We start from the raw sequence: 22,674 nt of genomic DNA, 5'->3' as shown, positions 1-22,674 counted from the left end.
CGAAGACCCAACACAGCCATAAATAAAATAAATAAATAAATTTTGAAAAAAGAAAATGCTCCCTATTAAAAATAAATAAATAAATAAAAAATAAAACAAGAAATGCTAAGTTACACAATCTTTCAGCCCCCAAATTTTATACAAATTGCATTTGGCATAAGTCAAAATTGACTGACTGTAGCCCTGCTAAGTTCTTTAGTTACACAAGGACATTTCAGTAATATACAAATGTAGTTAAAAACTGGAGCAAATGGGACAAAATGCAAATATTTGTCCACTCTGGATGGTGAGTCCAAGGTTGTTTATCATATTACTCTCTGGAATTCTCTGTGTGATTAAATGTTTTCATAATCTAAGAGAAACAGCAATAAACAATGCTTTACATTTGCAAACCCTCTGGGCCATTTGCTGTAAGTGAAAGCTACTGCATTTATTTTTCTCTTTCGAAAGAAATAGATGGTGATACCCTCCACCATCACTCCAAGCCAATAACCCAATTTTGTCTGCTTTAAAGATCTGTTAGACCTTGAAACCACCCACTCACCTTCTGCTATCATTTTTATTAACATTGGGAGATATATTTCTGATGCTTTCTTATCAGCACTAGCAGCCTCAGAACTCAGTTTACAATGTGAGAAATAGCATGAATTTTAAGTATACAGAAGTCACATACTTCGTGCAAACGTCACTATGCTTTTTTAAAATGTGTTTGTATGGACGCCTACTTTTGCTTAACTCCTCATTAGGCTAAGAGGTGGATTTTTCAAATCGGACTCCATCTCCATCCTAGATAAATCACATGAGCTAATGGATAGGATTCAACCTCAAATAGAAACAGCGTAAGACGTCAAAGGATTTCTCCTTCAAAAGCTCCTTCTAGCCTTGCACTCCCCATGTCTTGTGTTCATTTGCATGGCAAGCTGTTTTGTTTCTCTGTTTGTCGTGGGAAACCTTCTACATTTCTGAAATTATATTATGTGCCTATAGAGACAATTTGAATAAAGTGAAATTTGTCCAAGTCCAGCGTTGGGTAATTCAGCGCCACCTATTGACAGATCTGGGTATTGCCGTAATTCTTGGGTCTTTATTTTGAGTCACCTCTGGACAGAGCTGAGTCTGGGGGACCTCCCATTAAATTGTATCACATTCACGTCAAGTATCAAAGCAGTGTATACAAATCAGTAAGTGATGGAATTTTGAACTAATTTTTAAACTTTTTATTGAGGCATAAGATATGTATAGAAAACTGCACAAAAAGATACAGCTCAATTAATTTTTATACAATAAACACATCCATGTAACCAGCACCTACATCAAGAAACAGAACATGACCCAGTACCCAGAAATCCTCCACGGGCCGCACCCCCACAAGGATACTGATTTCTAACATCATCGATTACTGTGACCTGTGTTTGAAAATTATATAAATAGAAGCGTAAAGTATATTTTCTCTTGTGTCTTACTTCTGCTCAGTAAGTATGTTTTTGAGATTCATGCATATTGCTGTGTATAACTGTGATTTCTTTTTTCTCACTGCTATATAACATTCTGTTGTATGAATATTCCTCAACTTATCCATTCTAGTGTTGATACACATTGGGGTGGTTTCCCATTTGTACTACTACAACTTGTGCAGCTGTGAACATTCTAGTACATGTCTTTTCATGCACATATGTACACATTTCTGTTGGGTTTATACCCAGGAGTGGAATTCCTGGGTCATAGGATCATTAAATTTAAGTTGTTGTCTCCATTGCTTTGTACTCCAAGCACAGCTTCTCTTTGTTGGCAGCAGTTACTAAACCACTTTGCACTCTTCTCTCTTGGGTGAGATCACTGGGAGACAAATCAAGAAAAATCCATTTCTCTGCTTTTTAGTCCTGGGCAATTTCACTTGGCACCAGAGTTTAGAGAATGGAATAAATTGCTTCTTCCAGACAGATTGCTGAAAAACAGGTAGGATTCAAGGTCATCTTCACATTTCTACCGTTAGTTTTCTTGTTCTGAAATCTACATGGTTTGATATTAATAACGGCCACTCCAACATTCTTTTGATTAGCGTTTGCTGTTACATCTTTCTTCCATCCTTTTACTTCTTTTTTGTTGTTAACTGTTATTGTTTTCTCAAAGTGATTATTTTTTTAAAATGTTTATTGGAGTATAGCTGCTTTACAATGTTGTGTTAGTTTCTGCTGTACAGCAAAGTGAATCAGTCATATGTATACATACATCCCCCCTTTTTTGGATTTCCTTCCCATTTAGGTCACCACAGAGCACTGAGTAGAGTCCCCTGTGCTATACAACCATCCTTTTACTTTTAACCTATCTATATTGTCATATTTAAAGTGGGCATCTTATAGACAGCATACAGTTGAGTCTTGGTTTTTTAAAATCTCATCTGGCATGATAATTGGTATGTTTAGACTGTTTACAATTAATGTAATTATTGATATAGTTAGATTTAGGTCTACTATTTTGTTATTTGTGTTCTGTTTGCACCCTCTGTTTATTTTCCCCCTGTTCCTCTCCTTTCTTCCCCTCTTTTGGATTATTTGAATATTTTCAGCATTCCATTTTAGCTTATCTATTGGCTTTTCTGGTTATTTTTCTTTGTATTACTTTTTAAATAGTTTCCTTGGGGATTACAATATACATATCTAACCTTTCACAGTCTACTTAGAGTTAATATTTTCCACTTCAGGTAAAATGTTACATGATCTTTTTTACCTAAAAAAAAAAAATGTTATGGCCTTACCAGCATATAGTTTCCTTTGCCTGCCATCTTTTATGTTATAATTGTCAATTGTGGGACGTTTACATACATTGAAAAGCCCTTTCAACAGTCATACATATATTAAAGAACTTAAGAGGAGAAAAATAGGCTACATTTACCAAGATATTTACCTTTTCTTGCACTCTCCCTTCATTCCTGAAGTTTCGAGTTTCCCTCTGATATCATTTCCCTTCAGCTGGAAAAACTTCCTTCAGATGTCCTTTTTCATTTTTTTTTTTAAATAAATAAATTTATTTATTTATTTGTTTTTGGCTGCATTGGGTCTTTGTAGCTGCGCACGGGCTTTCTCTAGTTGTGACGAGCGGGGGTTACTCTTCGTTGCAGTGCGCGGGCTTCTCATTGCGGTGGCTTCTCTTGTTGTGGAGCACGGGCTCTAGGCTCATGGGCTTCAGTAGTTGTGGCGCGTGGGCTCAGTAGTTGTGGCTCATGGGCTCTAGAGCACAGGCTCAGTAGTTGTGTCACATGGGCTTAGTTGCTCCACAGCATGTGGGATCTTCCTGGGCCAGGGCTAGAACTGCATTGGCGGGCAGATTCTTAACCACTGAGCCACTGGGGAAGCCCAAGCATTTCTTTTAAAGTAGATTTTACAGCAACAAAGTCTCTTACAGAATTTCTTTATTCCTGAGAATGTCTTTATTTTGCTTTAATTCCTGGAAGATATTTTTGCTGGCTATAGAATTATGTGTTGACAGCTCTTTTCTTTCACCACTTTGAAGATGTCATTCACTGTCTCTGACCTCCAGTTTCCAAAGAAATCTACAGTCATTCAAATCACTGTTTTCTCTACATGTAGTGTATCATTTTTTTTTCAGACTGATCTCAAGATTTTTTTATCTTCAATTTTCAGCACTTCACTATATGTGTGGGCAAGGTTTTCTTTAAGGTTTTTTTGGTTTTGTTTTGTTTTTGTTTGTTTGTTTTTTACACTTGTGGTTTCACAGAACTTCTTGAATCTTTAAATTTATGTGCTTTGCCAAATCTGGAAAGTTTTCAGCCATTATTTCTTCAAATATATTTTTCTACAGCAACCTCTTTCTTCTCTCTGGTGCTCCAATAACACAAATGTTTTACTTTTAGATATTGTTACACAGATTGTTGACATTCTGCTCATTTTTTAATTTTTAATATTTTTTTCTCTATGTTCTTTAGATTGGATAATTTCTCTTGCTCTGTCTTCAAGCTCACTGACTTCTCCCTCTGGCATCTCAATTCTGCTATTGCATCCAACCAATGAATCTTTTATTTCAGACGTTGTGTTATTCATTTCTAAAATTTCCATTTGGCTCTTTTTAATAGTTTCTGTTTCTCTGCTGAGAACGTCTAGCTTTCCATTCATTTCAAGAGGGTTTCCTTTTACTTCATGCAGCATAGTTATAATAGTTGGGTTAAAGTCTTTGATATTTTAATATCTGAGTCACCTCAGGGCTGACATCTACTGATTATGTTTTCCCTTGAAATTTGGCCACATTTTCCTGGTTCTTTGTGTATCAGGCAATTTTGGATTATATTCTGAACATTTTAGGTAGTAGGTTCTGACACTCTGGGTCCTTTTAAAAATACTCTGGAAAATGTTAATTTTTTCTTGTCTGTTTGTTTTGTTTTAGCAGGCAACCAACCCAGTTAGGTTCAGACCACACATTCTGACTTGCCTTCTGTGAGCAGTGGTTCCCATTCCAGTTCAGTTTCCAAAGCCGTCAGGGTCTGTTCCATTCATGTGCCACTCGGGGTGCTGGTTTATGTTGTACTTTAGTCCATGAGGCCTTTGCTATATTTCTTTGGGTCTGTCCTGCACATGCGCAGTTTCTGGGTGAACTCATGATTCATGCTGGGCCATACACAGAATCAGGGAATCATCTTCTCTCCATCTCTCCTTTTCAGGACTTTCCCCACAATCTCCAGCTCCCACAGGCCCCTTTCCATGGATCCCCTGGATAGAAAGATCGGTTTTCTCTTAGGGATTTTGGGGTCTGCGTCACCCCACACAGTCAGTGAGGCTCCAAGAGAGAGGACAGGCTGGGGTAGGTACAGGAGAGAAAAAAAAAAACCCAACACAAAACAAAAATGGGTATTTCCTCTGTAGTCTCAGACTCACTGGGGCCCTTTTTCTGGTTCTCTAGCTAAACAGAGGGTGTTTCTCTTGGGGTTTTTGTTTTCTTTACTCACTGTGCAGTACCATGACCCAGACTACCCTCGGGACAAAGTCAAGAGATAAAGGAGATTAAACAAACAAACAAACAAACAAAACCACACACACACACACACACACACACACACAAAACCCAGAAAGAAAACAGGAAACTCCCGTCTTTATGGATGATTCTTAAATTTTTGACTTTCACCCGCAATCTGCCTACTGTTTTTTACTTTTCAGAGTCCTTGGGTAGTTTCTTTTTGTGTTCTGCCCAGGTTTCTAGTTGTAATTAATGGAAGAAATAGGCTATAGTGGGCTAACTCCATCTTGGCCGGCACCAAGAATCAGGTTACTGTTCTCCAAGCTTTTTCACAACTGTATCCATTTGTAAACTATTTCTCAAGCCCTCACTATGTGCTAGGCTCTGTGCTAGATGCCAGGTATGAAGGGAGAACTTGACAGACACTGTCTGCGCTGACAGCCCCACAGGGAAGAATGACAGTGGATAAGCGAGCACAAAAGGGGTGAGTGTCACCTAGGAGAAGCAGCAAAGCTATGGCGGTTATAAAGGGAATCTAAGAAGCCACCCCTGAGGAGGTGAGGTTTAAGCTGAGAACTGAAGGAAGAGCAAGAGTGTGAGCAAAGGGATGGGCAAGAGGCTTCCCTGTAAAGAGCGCACACTTATGGGCCTTGGGGTGGGGAAGGAGTGACATGTTCTATGGACTGGAGAGAGGTCTGAGCTACCAGTATGGTTATAGAAGAGGAGTGTGGCAGGAGCTGAGGAGGAGGACAGGAGGGGAGGTCACATGAATCTTTTGGGGCCATTTGAGAGATTTTAAATTAGTCCCCTCGGGAAAATGAGAAGCAAAACATACTCACAATTTTGATATGTTTGGACTCATCCCATTTTACAAATGGGGAAAACAAGGCTCAGAAAGGTAGGCTGGGGCATAGTATTTTACAGATGAAGCAAGAAGGCCCAGAGAGGGGGTGTATATGAGCCACAGAGGGAGAAAATGGCAGACAACGGACTTGCAGCCAAGTATTCGACTCCCTAGTTAGTCAGAGCTATTTCTTCCATTTCTCACCTGCTCCAGGAGTCTCAGTGTAACCTTCACAAACACGGAGAGCATGGCTTGGTCGTGTACCATCTTTTTCTTCATTGCTTTTCATCTTTGCAGAGCGGGGGAGATGTGTGGTGGGAATGCACACATGCACACGTGTGAATGCGCGTGTGTGTGAGCCCAACACTGGTAACGTTTCTGACCGTTGCTGGCAGTTTGTCCAGCAGTGTTTTCCACCAGTTCACAGCCCCTGGGGGATTCACTGTGTTTGCCGAGTGTACAACCAGCGAGTGGAACGTGATAGCTCAGAAGCAAGTGACGATGTGGGACAAGATGGAGACGCTCTGTGAGACTGGGTGTTCTGGCCTCTCCACATCAGGAACCAGCCCCCTCTGCTGGGCAGTCTTCAGGGACCCTCTGCGGATTCAGGTGGAGCTTGATGGAGGTGAGTCTGCAGAAATGATCAAGGTCAGGGCAAACTTGATTTGCCCCCGATCTATCCATCCAGCTCCCAGGCTTCAGTAAATACTAACAGCAATCACTTATGGAGTTAGTTTCTTAGCCATTCATTTATTTAGCACCTAGTGTATACCAGGAACTGGTCTAAGTGCTTTATATAGTAGCCCACCCAGTACATTTTACGGGGGAAGAAATGGAAGGAAGGTTGAGAAATCTGGCCGAAGTCACAAGGCTAGTAAGCTAGTGAGAGCAACCAGCCTTCTGAAGACCATTTGCACACCCCTAGTCCCATCACAAGACTTGGACTTCCAAGCCATTCCCTGTTGGGGGAATGTGAATCTCAGCACAGCCAGCACTGACCACCTTGACACAATCACGTTGCCCCCAGTTAGGGCTGATAATCAACTGCAGCAGCTGCTATGGCTGGTGTCCATGCTGATTGCTCACAGCTTCTCTTCTGATTGGTCACAGAGGCCCTTCTGATTGGCCATCATGTCCATTTTGATTGGTCAAGGTATCCATTCTGCTTTGTCATGGCATCTATTCTGATTGGTCATAGCAATATTTCTCACTGGTCACAACGTCCATTCTAATTGGTCACAGCATCCATTCGGATTGGTCACAGTGTCCATTCTGATTTATCAGAACATCATTCTACTTAGCTGGTGCCCATGCAGTTTCAGTTGTTAAATATTTTGAATATCACCCCTTCTGTCAATAGAGACTCTCCCATCCTCACCGAAGGCAGTATCTTTCCTCAAGGCACAGGTCCAGTCTGAGATCTGGACAGAGGCCTGTTGATATAAACTGAGTGGCACAGAGCTGTGGAGGTGAGGACATGTCTCAGTCCAACCTTTTACCACCCGGAGCCTCTCTCAGAGCGGTAACTTCATGGATCTACAACGGGACTTTAAACACAGTGCTTGGGGCTCCTTTCTGTTCTGGTGTGCTTGTTGGTTGAAGATGGCTTGCTAGGTGCACCTGGAAAAACTTAAGATAATCTTTTTTCATTCTACAAATATAACTGAGTGACTACTCTTTGTCAGGTATGGGGGGAGGCAGCAATAAACGTGCAAGTCAGGGCTCCTGTTCTCAGAGGGCTTACATCAACACCATCAGCAGCAACAGGATCACTCAAACAGGAAATATACTACCTTGGTTTCTATTGGAAAGAATCTTAAATTAGTGGTTTAAATCATATTTTTTAAGAGTCAACCACAATATTTAGCATCCAGTTAGGATAACCAGCCCCAGTCTGTAAGGGAGCCCCATCTCAATGTGAACAGGCTGAGCTCTCTCGTTGGGCAGGGTTTCAGGCAGTTAGCCGTGGAGATGGAAAGGGCTTCACTGCTTCGGCTTAAGACAAGACTGGAGGCTAATTCTCATGCATAAAAACCAGCCACACCCTTAAGAGACGCTACCTTTTGAGCCTTCCTTGCCACAAGGATATCTCTATCAACAAAATGTTCTGATGTTTTTACTACAAACTTTTAAGTTTACGGTAACACATGCATAGTATAAATAATTAGAGGGACTTCCCTGGTGTCCAGTGGTTAAGACTCCGTGCTCCCAATGCAGGGGGCCCGGGTTTGATCCCTCATCAGGGAACTAGACCCTGCATGCTGCAACTAAGAACCCGCACGTGGCAATGAAGATCCTGTGTGCTGCAATTAAGACCCCACGCAGCCAAATAAATAAAATTAAAATAAAATAAAATAAATAAAATAATTAGAATATGCAGGTGAGCAGAGAGGGCCCTGAAAGAAAAATCATTCATGAACCCAATACTCAGAGATAATCTATTTTAATATTTGGGTGGGGAGGATATATCCTTACATATGTCTTTATATCCATATCTATGTCTATATGTGGAATCTGACTTCACAACTGGAGTCTGAACTATCTCAGTATAATCTACTGCATGACTGACATTCTTAAATGTCTCTTACTCCACCTAGGAACAGGGGTGACTTACACTGTGCTGTCAGGTAACACAAGCCTGGCTGAGTTCACCACGCAGAGGGGCCCGCTCCCCTACAGTCTGACCCTGGATGGAGCAGTCCAGCAACGGATGGGCCCAGGGCTGCACCACTTGGAGATCTGAGCCACCAACACCACCACCACCTCTGCCCCCTCCAGAAACATCACCATCCACTTCGTGGAGCCCCTGTCAGGCCTGCAGGCCTCCTGGGCTTCTGGCAACTTGGAGCTTGGACAGGACCTACTGGTCAATGTCTCGGCGGCTCACGGCATCCCGGAGAGGCTGACCTTTGAGGTGGCAGGACTCAATGCATCCTTCTCCCATGAGAAAGAGAGCCTTGGGGGGCCATTTGGGACTTACCACGTGGCAGTTCCGCTTGAAGGTACTTGGAGTTTGTGGCTCCCCTTCCAAACCTCCTTCCTCTTCCCTTCCTGACTTGGTGTCCAGGGTTCTGCCAGCCAGTTTTTCAGTGTGTCCTAGACAAAAAGATGGTTCACAGCATCCAGCCTGGGTCACAAAATAAGGAAGAGACAGATATTACCTGCAGTTATAGAACTTATGGTCATAGGGCTTCTCAGCTTTGGCACTTCTGACATTTGGGACCAGATAACTCTTTGCTGCGGGGACCGTCCTGTCCTCTGTAGGATGTTTAGCAGCATCCCTGGCCTCGACCCACTAGGTGCCAGTAGCCCCAGCCCCCAAGTCATGACAACTACAGATGTCTCCAGACATTGCCAACTGTGCCCTGGGGAGCAAAATCACCCCCACTGAGAATCACTGGAGGAGAGCAGGAGTACTTGGATTTCTTCCATCATTTCTAGAGGAGGATGTGTTTTGGGAAACTGCAGTCCACGCCCTGCGGGGGAGAGATAGGTAAAAACTAAAGGGTGGGAGAGAGAGGAACAAGAGAGGAGGTGTCAGGAGGCTGGCTGGAATAGAGAGACAGGGCAGCAGACTGGCTGGCACCAGCCAGGGCAGGAGGCCACAGCTGACGTGCATTTAATCTGGAAAGAACAGAGCGTCTCTGAGGGCAGTGTGGTGAGGTCAGCAGGCAGGAATGTGATGAAGGTGGCAGAGTCTCCAGCCCACCCAGGTCCGCTACCCTGGACCTCAGAGGTGTGTGAGAAAGGGGGTAATGATGTGCAGGTATGGGCTACCATGCCCTCAGCAAGGGAAGTGGCAAAAGAGATGGCAGAAGGAACGACAGAGTCAAGAAGAGAAACACTGCAATTTTGCCAGGTACCAAAGGTACAGTTTGGAACAGGAAGAATCTGGAAATGAAATGGAATGACAATGGAAAATATAATACAGAGGCTGTAATTCAAATGCAAATTAATTTTTGTCTCCTATAAAAGCTACTTGGTAGGAGATAAGAGATAAAATCTCCATATACCCTGTGACTTTGGGGCTCACTCTTAGATGATAAACAGTCTTCTCCTCCCCATGAGAAAAACAGACTGGATGCCTCCAGGGATGAAGGGAGTGAGGGGAGAAGGAACGGGATCCAGGTAGGACAGGAAGGTCCTCACTTGGTGGCGCTGGCCTTGCTCTCACTGCCCAGCAGACGTTTGCAGCCGCCTCTCGTAGGAGCTTCTATGGGCTCTTGAGGCTCCCTGCTGGGCCCCTGGGACCATAGCTCCTGGGGTGGGGGTGGTGCCTCTCCTTAGAGGCCACGTCGGCTCAGCTGGTGCTTCTCCTGTCACCAACAGGGCCCCTTTCTCTGTTCTCCTCATCCTCTCTACCCTCTCCAGCCCCACCCCCCACAAGGCTAACATCTGGTCCATAGAAAATTCTCACCCAGTCCTCGGCTGCTTCCAGCCGACTGTAGTCATTTCCCAAATGCAGAAATGCTGCCTTTCCTCTCTCCCCTTCCCTTTCCCTCCATCCGTCATAGATCATTCCTAGGGCATGAGGAAGGAACCTGTCCACGGGGGTTCCCAGCCTCAGAGAACACACACCCAGCTCACCAAGGGCCCTCTCTGAAGACCTTCTCTCCAGGCTTGAGAAGAGAAGAAGGTAGCACCCGCCACCTCTGCCCCATGGGGGCGGCAGGGGCGCGGGGATACTCATGTAGCAGCGGCTCTCTCCAAGTCTTCTGACAAACCCTCCTCTCCCCTCCCCACTCTCTCGACCCTGTTAAAACCATGTCGTGGGCCTCCTCCTGCTGGAATCTCCTCTCTCATCGGGCAAATGAGCACCTGCTCATCCTCTGAACTTCAGCTCTAGCCCCTGCCCCACCTCATTAACCATTTCTTTCTCCCCCAGGGTAGAAGCAGACCCCCAACCCCATGCCCACACTGCCTCCCATGCTGATTCCCACCTTGCAGTGTCCCACACGCCTACTAGACCATAAGGCTTTGAGGACAAGGACCATGCTTCATTCATCTCTGTGTCCCCAGAGCCTTGCACCGTGCCTGGCACACATCAGGGATACATTACATTCTTCGATGATCAAAGAGTCAGATACTGCCATCAGAGGACTGGAGAAGCACAGGCTGGGAGAACTGTCTCAGAGCAAGTTAAACAATTTATTACAATGCCCATAGTTCTCCACCCTCTGCATTGCAGGCACCTTTCTGGTCACTGTGCTGGTGAGGAACGCCTTCTCAAACTTGAGTTTGAAAATTGGAAGCATCACTGTCACAGGTAAGAATTTTCTGCAAGGGGGTATAAAACTCGTGACCAGGAGTTTAAGGCATTGCACTTCCTCGGGAATCTAGTGAGGGGCCCCTCAAAACAGAGCTTTGAATACTTATTTTGTTCTACAGATATTAAGAATTCTCTGGTTACTCTGAATAGGCAATAATGTAAGCAATATAACATCCAACCATTGATACAGAATTCTAAAACTTTCGTATTTGTATTAGTTACACTGCTTTAGGCTTCAAATAATAGAAAGCCCAACATAAGTGGCTTTAAGTTCAAGTCTTACTAGCTTACATAACTAAGAAGTTAGTTCCAGGGTTGGTTCAGTGGCTCAGTGTCACCAGCGAGGACCCAGGCTCAGTCTGTCATTCTGCTCTGCCATCCTCAGAGCTTTCACTTGGTCCTTAGGTTTGTGTCTCATGCAATCAAGATGGCTGCCACAGTTCCAGACATCACGTGTCAACCCAGCATTATCCAGCAGCAGCAGAAACCCATTTCCCCCTGTGCATCTCTTTTTACTAGGGAAAAAAATCTTTCCCACTAGTCCCCAGCAATCTTCCCTTCAGATACCATTGGCCGAAGTAGGGTCAGGTGCCCAGCTGTAAGGGATGCTTTTTAGGCTCTGTGGGAGAAGATGGATTCTGACAGCCAAGAGGAAGAGCAGGGTATTGGCTGTTGGTAGGCAGCCAATAGTAGATGTCACTGTCTTAAAATTCACCTTGACTGTGTTTGCCAGGACTTTTGAGTAGCAAGAGAAAGAAAAGCAGTTCAAAATGGCTCAAGCCAAAGGAAATTTTATCAACTCAGAAAATAAAAGTCCAGGTTTTAGGCACAGCAGGATCCAGCCACTCAATGTCTTGAGAAATCTGCCTCTCTCCATCTCTTGGTTCTATGTTGGCTTCAGTCCGACTCCCTCTTCCCAAGTAGTAGCAAGATGGCCGCAGGCGTCAGTCCTTAACCCCAGAGGAGAAAGAGCATCTCTGGGTTGATATTTTCAGAACAAGTCCTGAGGCTGCCTCTCACTTGTCTAAGCTTGGTTCACGGTCCCTCCTAGACCTGTTGCTGAGACCAGAGGGAAGTGGTACTCAGGGCAGATCAGGATCACACGTCCACCCCGGAACATGATGTAGGATCAGATTCACCCAAAGGACTGAGGGTGGGGAGGGATGGTCCCCCAGGGAAAATATCACCTGTAAGTGCCATTAGCAAAAGAAGGGGGCATGGATGCCTGGACGGGGGAAGAAAATATGAGATGTCCATTCTACTTACTGTCCACAGTCCTCCTAGGAGTTTCCACGTATAGAATTTGAGGTCCAGGGAGGTTAATTGACTTTGCAAAAGTCACTCAGCTAATTCATGGCAGGATCAGGGTAGCAACAATTTCTCTGGATTTCTTCATTCAGGGTTATTGGACCATCTTCCTTCTTACGGTTAAGAAAGATCTCTGTGTCTGGCATTTTAGCTTTGTTTTGTATAATTTTACAGACCTTCAAACTTATCATTGTGAGAATAAGAATTCACTGAGAGGGAATTTTTTAAAGATCAGTAATACCCTGATCTTAAAACATCCAAGTCACCAGGGCCTAGCGAATCACATGGAATGACCAACCCTAAGTGCTTAGCTTAATCACTACACTTTAATTAGACATTAATCACACTCACATTTCAATATCTTCAGAGCGTATCAGCTGAGAGTACCTTTTCCATGTTTTTTAACTTGACACACTAATATTCTTTACAGAGAATAGATGACAAAGCAATAATATATACAGCACAGCATTCAGTCCTCCTGGAGTTTTGAGAAATAAGGGTTGCCTTCAGCCTTCTTTACGGATGAGGCACCTAAGACTCAGAAAGAGTAACTAACCTGCCGAGGTTCGCACGGCCATTAAGAGGCCAATGAATGGATCCAGAAACACACCATGGTGTGCTGAGTCGAGCTCCTACCAGCCTGCCAGAGCTGGTTGTGCCCATCTCTTCCCACTATGCATTCAGTGAGGTCAACTTGGTATCCTGAAATCTGCCTTTATGGGAATATTTGCACCACAGAAAAGAGCATATGAGATGAGGGCTCCCCACCCTCACCCTTCAGCTGGCAGGTAAGCATTAATGGCGAACAGCTGCAAGTCTGACCTTAATCTTGTTCTACCTGCCATTGGCAGCTGCCTGCCTCTTTCTTATCTGCCAAAGAAGTGTCTATAGCCCAGCGGTGAACATCATGGTTTTGCTTTTGACCCATTTCTTACAATCTGAATATTCTCTGTGTGTCCCTAAACAATTTCCAAAGACAGGCAGATACTCCCAGGGCAGCCTCAGCGTACCCTCTGACTCTGCCCTTTGGTGACCTTATAAACACCACCAACGTCTGACACCCATCCCCACTGTGTTCATAGCTCCTTCCAGCCTCCAAGAACCACCTGGAACAAAGGCTCAGGAAAAGAATGTATTTTTTTTTAAAACACTTAACCTCACAAGAAAAAGATGTCTAAATACTCTGTTTTAGCTTTGAATTTGGGCTTTTTGGTGCTAACAGCCAGAGCACTAGCAATCACTGAGGCTTCTTCTGTTTAAAAAGAAACCCAGGGCTTCCCTGGTGGCGCAGTGGTTGAGAATCTGCCTGCCAATGCAGGGGACACGGGTTCGAGTCCTGGTCTGGGAAGATCCCACATGCCGTGGAGCAACTAGGCCCGTGAGCCACAACTACTGAGCCCGCGCGTCTGGAGCCTGTGCTCCGCAACAAGAGAGGCCGCAATAGTGAGAGGCCCACGCACCGTGATGAAGAGTGGCCCCCGCTTGCCACAACTAGAGAAAGCCTTCTCATAGAAACGAAGACCCAACACAGCCAAAAATAAATAAATAAATAAATAAATAAATAAATAAATAAATAAATAAATAAACTTGAAGTCCAAATTTATTAAAAAAAAAAAAAGAAACCCAGAAGGATTGAAATCAAATGAAGCATGCCCTCTAACCACAACAGCATCATGTTATAAATCAATAATAAGTTATCTAGGATATGTAGATATCTCTCAGACATCTTGGAACTTAAACAGCACACTTCTTAAAAAAAAGATCAATGGGTCAAAGGAAAAAAACACAAGGATATTTTAAAATATTTTAAGTGATAATGACAATACAACTTATCCAAATTTATGGGATACAGCTAAGGCAGTGCTCAGATGGAAATTCATGGCTTTTAATGCTTATATTAGAAAAAAGGCCCAGGTCTTTTGGTATTTATAGCAAGACCAAGTCTTTGACTCCTTGCTGCTGACATTGCTCATGCATGCATTTATTCAATAACAGGATTTATTGTGCCTCTACAATGTTCAAGGGTTGGTATTAGGGGCTGGGGAAACAATGGTGAATAAACAGATGTGGTCCCTGCCTTCATGAAGCTTAACGGGTGAGACTAACTAACAAATTAGCATATAATTAATAATTGTGATGCGTCTAACTAGAACCAATACAGCGCAGAGACAGCAACTAACAGAGGGTGGACTAGCAAATGTGATCGGACACGGGCTCCTGAGAGGCAACATTCAAGTGGGGACCTGGAGATAGGACAGTCAGCCATCCTGGAAAGCAGAACCAGAGCTGTCTACGTATGTAGATGAGAAGGCCCTGAGGCCTGTTGTTGGAGGCCGGGAGGATGCAGGAGATTATAGAGATGGACAGAGGCCAAATCACATGGGGTCTCAGGTGCCAAGGCAAGGGGGTTGAGTTTTATTCTCAAACCGTAGAGACCCCTGGGGACTGAGTTCTGCCACAGCCTCCTGTTATTCCCAGGACAAGCCCTCTGGGCCTGAGCTGTTTAACAGGTCTAACCGGAACTGATCCTGGAACACACCACATGCCTGCCAACCCCTTTCCTTGAATCCATGTGCTCTCCATTGTTGCCCCAGCTCGCCCTCACTCCTCCTCCTTCCCCGTCTCGATGGCCCTGGGGTCCTGTCCTCTGGGAAGCTTGCCCTGACACCAGCTGTCTGCTGTGTAGAGGTAATAGCTCGGCGCTGTCCTCTGCTCCAGATGCAAGAGGAAGCGCGTCACTCGTTTTTCTGATCTGATCCACAGCAGCCCCAGGAGTCAGACACTGTCAAACCCTTAGGGGGAACAGATGTTCTTAACCTACTTCCTCCCTCATCTATTATCACCATCCCCTGAGCCCTCTCTACTGCAGCAGTTAGCACTCTGAGTTTTAATTGTTGGTTTCCTTGTCTGTCACACTAGATATAAGGGGTCGGGGGGTGGGGGGTGGGGGGCTGGGTCTCTATTCCTGTATCTCCAGGCCTCAAGCACAGGGCCTGGCCCAGAGCAGGCTCTGTTAATGCAGCTGAACGCGTGATGAACCCTGGGCACCCAGCCCGCACTCGGCCGAGTCACTTACCCAGTGATCCATCCCCTGCAGGCCAGGGGGATCAGACAGGCCTGTCTCCACTCCATGCCTCACGCTGTGGCCACCCCTGGCACAGACTGCTCTGGGGCGCAAGGTGGGGTGCCAACTGTGGAGGGCGTCTCACCAGCCAGCTGCTTTTTCTGCAGAGAGATAGAGGGGATGTGGAGCTGTGCGTGGAACCTGCTCAGTACTTGGATCCTTTCACAACAGTGACTCTGGGCTGGCCAGACAGTAACAAGGACTTTCGCTTCCAGTGGGCATGTGGTAGGTGACCTTAGAACTCTGAACCGTGCCGTCTCACCACGGAGTGATGGACAGCGGTCAGCTTTTGCTGCTCTTTTTCTTAACCTTCACACCAGGATTACTCATGCTTGACATTTTGTGTGCCTTGTATGTGCCAGAGATTGTGAATTCCATGGAAATGGGAGGTGGGGGGAAGCAGTGGCAAACCACGATGGGGGTGGCCCTGAAGGCAGGCAACCAGGAGAGGCACTGTCTGTAGAGAATTTAGGAACAATAGTTAAACCCTAAAACTCAGCCTGCTTTTTTATTATCACCACAAACAACGTTAGTGGTAAAATACTCCTCCCCTCTTGGACTGAACCCGTCTTTTAACCTCCACGCTCTTGGTATGCCACTGAGAAGATAGTTTAGAAGGAGGAAGTGATGAGGCCTTTTCTGACAAACCAAGATGGTAGCACTAGCACTTATTTTTAAGAAATGGTTGCTCTCCTTTTTATAGGGATATATCCTAGCTATGCACACACTCTTTTAGAAATAAAATGAATGCCATTCATACTGTACATATTGCTTTTGTTACCCTTTTTTTTCATTGAACAATATATCCCACATATTTTCATGTCTTGGTATCTTCTTCTCCATCTTGATTTTCATAATAACTGAATAATAGACTGTCAAGTTGCTGTATGATCATCTATTTACCAGTGCCCTCTCTTTGGACATTGAGGTTGTTTCAAATTATTTGCCCTTATAAACAACGCTGTAATGAACATCCTTACAGTTCAATCTTTATTTGTGACTGTGGTTACTTTCATAAACAATTCCCAGAAATGGAATAACTGGGTCAAAATCATGCAACATTTGAAGTCTTTTGATATTAACTGGTAAGTGCTCAGGACATCCTTCAGCATGTTAGTTCTTGTTATCTGAATTAATAGAGGATACAAATATAGGCTTTAGGTGATTGAGCTGATGACCTTGCCCAGGCATATCCTGTGAATGACTACACATAGGGGTAGTTGAGGTAGTGGATACACATTAATAAACAGAGTTGAAGGGCAAGGGACACAGAGACTTACTGAGTTGGTACAAAGCAGGAGATGACATGCAGCCTCCCAGATAGAGATACAGCCTCCCAGGTTCCCAGTGTACCGCACAGAGACAAACAGCTGTGGACAATCACTTACACCAGGGACAAGAAGGTGCCTTCTCCCAGGCGGGGCTGTATATCCTCTGGGCGCCTCTCCTGCTCTGCGCTGGCCTGCTCACCAGTGCAAGTCACTGATGCAAAACAAGCCAACATATCCTGCAGGTTTGCTCAGAGTCTGGGTGAAGCGGGGGTCATTTTCCCAGAAACATTCTTCCGTGGCACCATTCCTTCAACCTGAAAGTAAAATTAAAAAAAAAAAAATCTCTATTTGGAACCAATTTTCTTATCCATGACCCATTCCTTCTAAAAACCCCAAACCAGAAGGTAGCCACATGTGCCAAGTTCAAGGTTCCTGGATGGATCACAGTGTTGGCCCACCTCTCTCTCTCAGGGCACTGCTGGGTTCAGTGGAGAGACTGTGTTGAGAGGCAGCTGCTCTGCACAGACCAGAGGGAGCTGGGTGCCACCGTCCTGCCTGCCAACGCCTGACTCTGCTGTTACCCTGCGCCTGGCAGTCTGGAGAGGCCGCGGGCTGGAGAACCTGGAGGAGCAGTGCCTCTACGTGTCTGCCCCCCTGGAACTCAGGCCGCGAGTCAGGTGGGAGCACAAGAGCAAATTCCTGCAGGGCTGCCATTTGGCCAACACGTACTGAGTGCCAGCTCTGGCTACACTGACTAAGGGGCAGGACGTACAGTGGTGGGTAAAACCAGACCCAGTCTCAGTTCTCACTGGGGTTACTTGGTGATCAGCAGTGGTTCACAAAAATGAATGGAAGGAGAGAGCGCGCCTCTATGACAACTTCCCCAACTCGGGGTCAGGGAAGGCTGCCCTCAGCAGATATGTGAAGACAGAAAGGGAATTAACTTGGCCAGGAAAAGGGAGGGCGGGAGAGAGAACAGACAGTCAAGGGAGGGAGCATACAATAATCTGGAAGTGAAAGAGGCTGGTGTGGCTGGGGCATGGAGGAAGAGCAGGCAGGGCCTGGCTCCGGCAGGGCCTTGAGGGTTATGTCAGACACATGATTTCGGTCTTTATCCTAAGAGTTCTGGAAAGCCACCCAAGACTTTTAAGCAGGCTGGGAACATGATCACGTGTTGCTTCCAAACGCTCTGGTAGCAGGGTGGAGAAGTGGCTGGGGCGGGGTTGGGGGGCGGCGAGAGAGGACTCAGGGAGGCTGCTTAGGCACTTGCAGGAATCAAGGTGAGAGTTCAAGGTAGCGTGGCCATCAGCTGGGTCCCTGAAGGAAGCAGATGGCTCACTCAAACTGGGAATGGAGGGGAGTTGGATAAAGGGTCTATTTACAGACAAGGGCAGGGATAAGGGGATCAACCAGGGATGACAATGCAGGACTACAACAGGAGGAAGCCATTGTCCCTCGTAGGCCTGCAGGGGTAAGAGAAGGGGATGGCATCACTGGAACCCCCTTGGGAGCTGCAGCTGTGGGAGAGGTGCCCCCGGCACGAGCTGTGGCCTTGGCCAGAGGAACACGGCCTCTGCCAACTGCAGTCCATTTGGTAAGGAGCAGGGAAAGTGGTGAATAACTATCCCAAACCTCTCTCCTCTCAATGCTCCCCATTGGCTGGGCCCATTGGCTGGTGTGGAGACTTGGTGATGCAGTCTATGGAGATCAGTCCCTGGCGCACAGAGCCACAGAGCTGATGGCAAGTGGGCTGCAGGGGCAAATGGAGACTGTCTGGCTCACTTGCACTAGGGTAGACGTGAAGACAGAAGTGGGGAGATTCGAGAGATATTATAAAGCTCATACTGAAAGGACTGGGGATGGGTTGGACACAGCAGGAGTCAGTGATCTCTCACTGGCTCACGTGAGGGAATATGACATTACACAGAAGGCCCAGGACTCGGGTCCAGACGTGTGGGCCCATGTTCCATCCCCCACTCAGGAGTTGTGTCACTGGGACTAATCACACAACTCTCTGAGCTCAGTTTGCTCGTCTGTGATATGGGGATTCTGATAGGGTTGTGGTCAGCACTGGCTAAGCTAATAACAATGGGATGTGGCATGTGTGCTGTAAAATCACAGGATTCACTGATCATTATTAGCACTAAAAAGAATCATGGAAACTGACTGCTCTTATCCCCTCACTTTACAGGTGAGGAAACTGAGGCTCAGAGAGGTTAAGTGACTTGTGCGAAGCGGTCACTCACAAGTGGCAGGGGCGGGATTGGAGCCTAGGGTCCTCTCTCAGCCTCAAGCACTTTCCGTGTCGTTCTCCTGCGCAGTGAATGAAATGGGAATTCAGGCAGGAACGAATCGCTCCATCTTCGTGACCTGGTTTTGGTTGTGGCAGAAGTTGTTTTTATTCCATCTTTCACTTGACAAAGCCATTTCCTACCTTCTCAAAGGACTTGAGAAGAACTGGACAAAAGACCAGGCGGGCGGCCACAACGTCTGAGGGAGCAGCCCTGCTCCGTTCTCTGTCTCCCTTTCAGCTGTGAGGAGAACTGCAGGCCAGTGAATGCCAGCAGGGACGTTATGCTCAAGGTCACCATGGGGGACAAGTCTGCAGCAGCCGTGTTCAGCTGCTATTTAGATGACACCCCGCTGGAGAAGGTGAGGACACCGGCAGCCTCTCAAAAACAGAAACGTCTTCCCACTTTGATTGACCAGACCTGAGTCACATGCCCAGGACTGAGCTGGGGGTTGGTCAACTCCACTCAGAGCCCGAGGAGTAGGAGTCGGGGGCTGGGGAGCATTGGTCAGAAGACAGAACGGATGCAGCGGAGCAGAAACAATAGGGAAACATCGCAGCAGATGCTGTGGGTGCCCCAGCCCATCCTTACCAGGCTGATGCAGGCATCCCCCAGCTGCGATGGGGCGGCTGCTGGCCAATAACTGTGGGGTCTAACAGCCCAGCCCCCTGGGCTCTGAGTGAGACAATTTCTGTGGTGCAGCTTATGCGCCAGAGCTCCCCATGGGATCAGGCTGAATGAACCTGGATGCCTCCCGAAACCACTTCTTTGTCTTGTTTCATTCTCCACCCCATTCGGCTTCCCTCCCTGCCCTCCTGGTTTTGCCTGGGAGCCCTCCCTCGTAAATGCCCTGCACACAAATCCTCGTCTCAGGCTCTGCTTCCAGGAAACCTGGCCAAGGACAAACACCCTAACACGGCTGGAGATGGGCTATTTGGGCCGACCTCAGGAAAGCAGGTGATACTGCCGTCCATCCATTGGAGACAAATCCGAAAGGCCTCCCAGGGTCAGAAGCCACTGCCCTGCTGAGTCCTGTAGGCTGGCTGCAGCCTCAGGGGTCCTGGGCTGTGCTCTCTTTCAGGCTGAGCCCCTCCCGGCGGCCTGCAGACTCCAAGGATTCTGGCTGCGTTCTTTCATCCTCCTTCAGAGCGACACCGCCACCCTGCTGCTGAACAGCTCCTTCCTGAGGACCCGCAGCCAGGCCACCGGAATCAGAGTCAGAGGTGGGAAGGCCTCCTTCAGTCTCTTGTCACGGATCCTGTCTCCTGCAGACAGTGAGCAAGACAAACCCAGGAGCGCTGAAACAGGGGACATCAGTGCAGGGTGGGGGCCATACACAGGCTCTGGTGTCAATCCCACCCCCACCACCTTCTAACTGGAAGACTTCAGGCATCGGATTCAAGCTCTCTGTGCCTCAGTTTCCTCTCATGCAAACGGCACAACAGAAACACCCGCCTCTGAACTGTATGATGCAGGATAGATGACACACCACCAGTGGCAAAAGCAGATCGTCCTGGGGTGTGCAGCCTGCGCGTCCTGCGAGGCGATTCAGCGCTTCTCACTTAAAACAAGCCCAGAGCAGCAGGAAAAGTAGACTCTCAAAAAGATAAATAATGGGGTGATTATTCTTTTTCAGATGCATTCCTTTGATTCAGTATTTCTCAAAGTGGCCCATGGACCACCCGTCCAGGATAACCTGGGGTACTAGTTTAACATGCACACTCCTGGGTTCACCCCAAACCTTCTGAATTAAGTGTAGGCCAGGGAATTCATTTTAATTGATTAAAATTCTCTATGCCCAGCTCTTCCAGGTGTGCACTCCTTTTGAAAAACCAGGTGATTATAACAGGTGGTGTGGGGTATTGGCGCAGGTTAGCTGGGGACTCTTCATGGTGCTATGGGAGCCCATGGTTTTGGGTGAGTTCTGCGTGTTTCCAGATCCTGGCTGTGGCCCGTCCTAACTCAGTCTCCTGAGCAAGTCTTGTTTCCCGATATACTCCCTCCTCACTAAAGCCCTGGGAGGAAGCTATTATTATTAGCCCCATTTTACAGACGAGAAACTGATTCTTAAGAAGGTCAAAGCCAAGGTCACATGGATAGTAAATGGCAGGACTGGGACTCTATCTCTGCCCAGTTTCTCAGAGTGAGACCCTGGAGCGCCCTGCATCAAGGAGGTGAGGGGGTGGGCGTGGGAGTTGTTAGATATGCAGGTTTCTGCGCCCCACCCCAGAATCTACAGAGAGGTCTGAGGCCCTGGAGAGAGGCCTGGGAACCTGCATGTTGAACAAGCTCCCAGGAGATCGTGAACCATGGCGGAGTTTGTGCGCCTCACACAGCCCCCCAAGCACCCTCTGTCTCCTCTCCCCAGCGGTGACCAGGTGCGCTTATGGGGAGGGCACCTATGTGATCAGCTCCCTGCCCCTCCCGGAGGTGCCCACCTGCACCACTGCCCCGGAGGAGGGCACTGTTCTGACGAGCTTCGCCATCTCCTGCAACGCTTCTGCCGCCCTGGGGCCCCTGGGGTACTGCTTCTGCCTGGAGTCAGGTACCGGCTCAGGACTAGCTCTCCGCTCAGCTCCTGGGCTCATCGTCTCCAAGAATAGGTGCCCGTCTCTCTCTGGGAGCTGCAAAGAATATGTACCATGTGTGAGACAGGTTTGCAGGATGAGCCCGAAGCCCCGCCCCCAGGCACACGGACCCTGCCACACACCTCAGCAAGGTGAGAAGCAGTAACTCCCTATCTCCTCCGCAACTGTGGAGACCAAAACGACCTCTATTGTGGCATGAGGGACGTGGAACGGGCTAAATGGAGGAGGATATGCAAAAGTGTGACCACGTGGGGCCGCTACCAGGATACCACTCCTCAGTGCACGCTCGGAGTCGCCCCGACCCCTGGAGCTATTCAGGACAGGGATGGCCGGGTTCACAGGAGCGTCCACGATGTTACTGACCCCACTTTGCGGGGGGCAGCCGGGAATGGGCGATGTCACAGAGCACGCTGAGCTGAGACGAGACCTGTTTGCACAGGTTTACAGGAGGACGGAGCATGCTGATGCCGCCCCACTGCAATGCCCCAGCCGGTGTCCTGTCACCACAACCCACACCCACGACAGCAGCAGGGCATCAGCGGGAGAGACGGGGCGAGCGCCCACATTGCCTCTGCTCTTCCGGTTTGGGGGCGGTTGGCCCTTGGCGGGCCCATTTGAGTCCTCGTCTCCTCCCAATGGCCCTTGGCGTCCTGTGACCCTCACAAGAGCTCTGAACACGTGCCCGTCAGATTGGGACCTTCCTGCAAACCTAGGCTCCGGGAGTGCTGCAGGGATGCTCCCCAGTGCCCGGCGTTAGACACCGCAAGGACGTGAACTGAGCCCGACTAGGCGAAGGTGGAGGGGCCCCATCCTCAGACCCAAGGGAGTGTGGTTTTCATGGGGTGCCCGTCAGATGGACATGGAATGCAGCGCTGTTCAGAGGGCCGTGACTGGCTCTGAGCCTGGAAGGGACCAATTCAAGGAAGGTAAGTAGATTGCATTTCAGACCTGCGTCCCCCGAAACGGAGACGCCAGGCTAGCTGCTCCAGTAAGGGGCAGGGAAGTGTGACCACA

The 22,674-nt window shown here is 47.4% G+C and overlaps 1 protein-coding gene across 1 annotated transcript in view; it reads left to right on the top strand.

The window, feature by feature from the left end:
* LOC309648495 (polycystin-1-like protein 2) overlaps positions 1-22,674 on the top strand; it is an 82,676-nt gene that overhangs the window by 14,777 nt on the left and 45,225 nt on the right. The window contains 12 exon segments of the mRNA XM_082437114.1: positions 6,214-6,434; positions 8,407-8,549; positions 8,553-8,861; positions 10,976-11,148; positions 11,620-11,676; positions 15,105-15,160; positions 15,364-15,735; positions 17,253-17,319; positions 17,321-17,458; positions 19,313-19,493; positions 20,034-20,443; positions 21,283-21,718. Coding sequence (XP_082293240.1) covers positions 6,214-6,434; positions 8,407-8,549; positions 8,553-8,861; positions 10,976-11,148; positions 11,620-11,676; positions 15,105-15,160; positions 15,364-15,735; positions 17,253-17,319; positions 17,321-17,458; positions 19,313-19,493; positions 20,034-20,443; positions 21,283-21,718 — 2,563 coding nt within the window.

Source organism: Balaenoptera physalus (genome assembly GCF_965194825.1).
Source record: "Balaenoptera physalus genome assembly, chromosome: 19".
Lineage (NCBI taxonomy): Eukaryota > Metazoa > Chordata > Mammalia > Artiodactyla > Balaenopteridae > Balaenoptera > Balaenoptera physalus.
The sequence above is the reverse complement of the archived record's forward strand: the minus strand, read 5'-3'. Positions and strand labels throughout refer to the sequence as shown.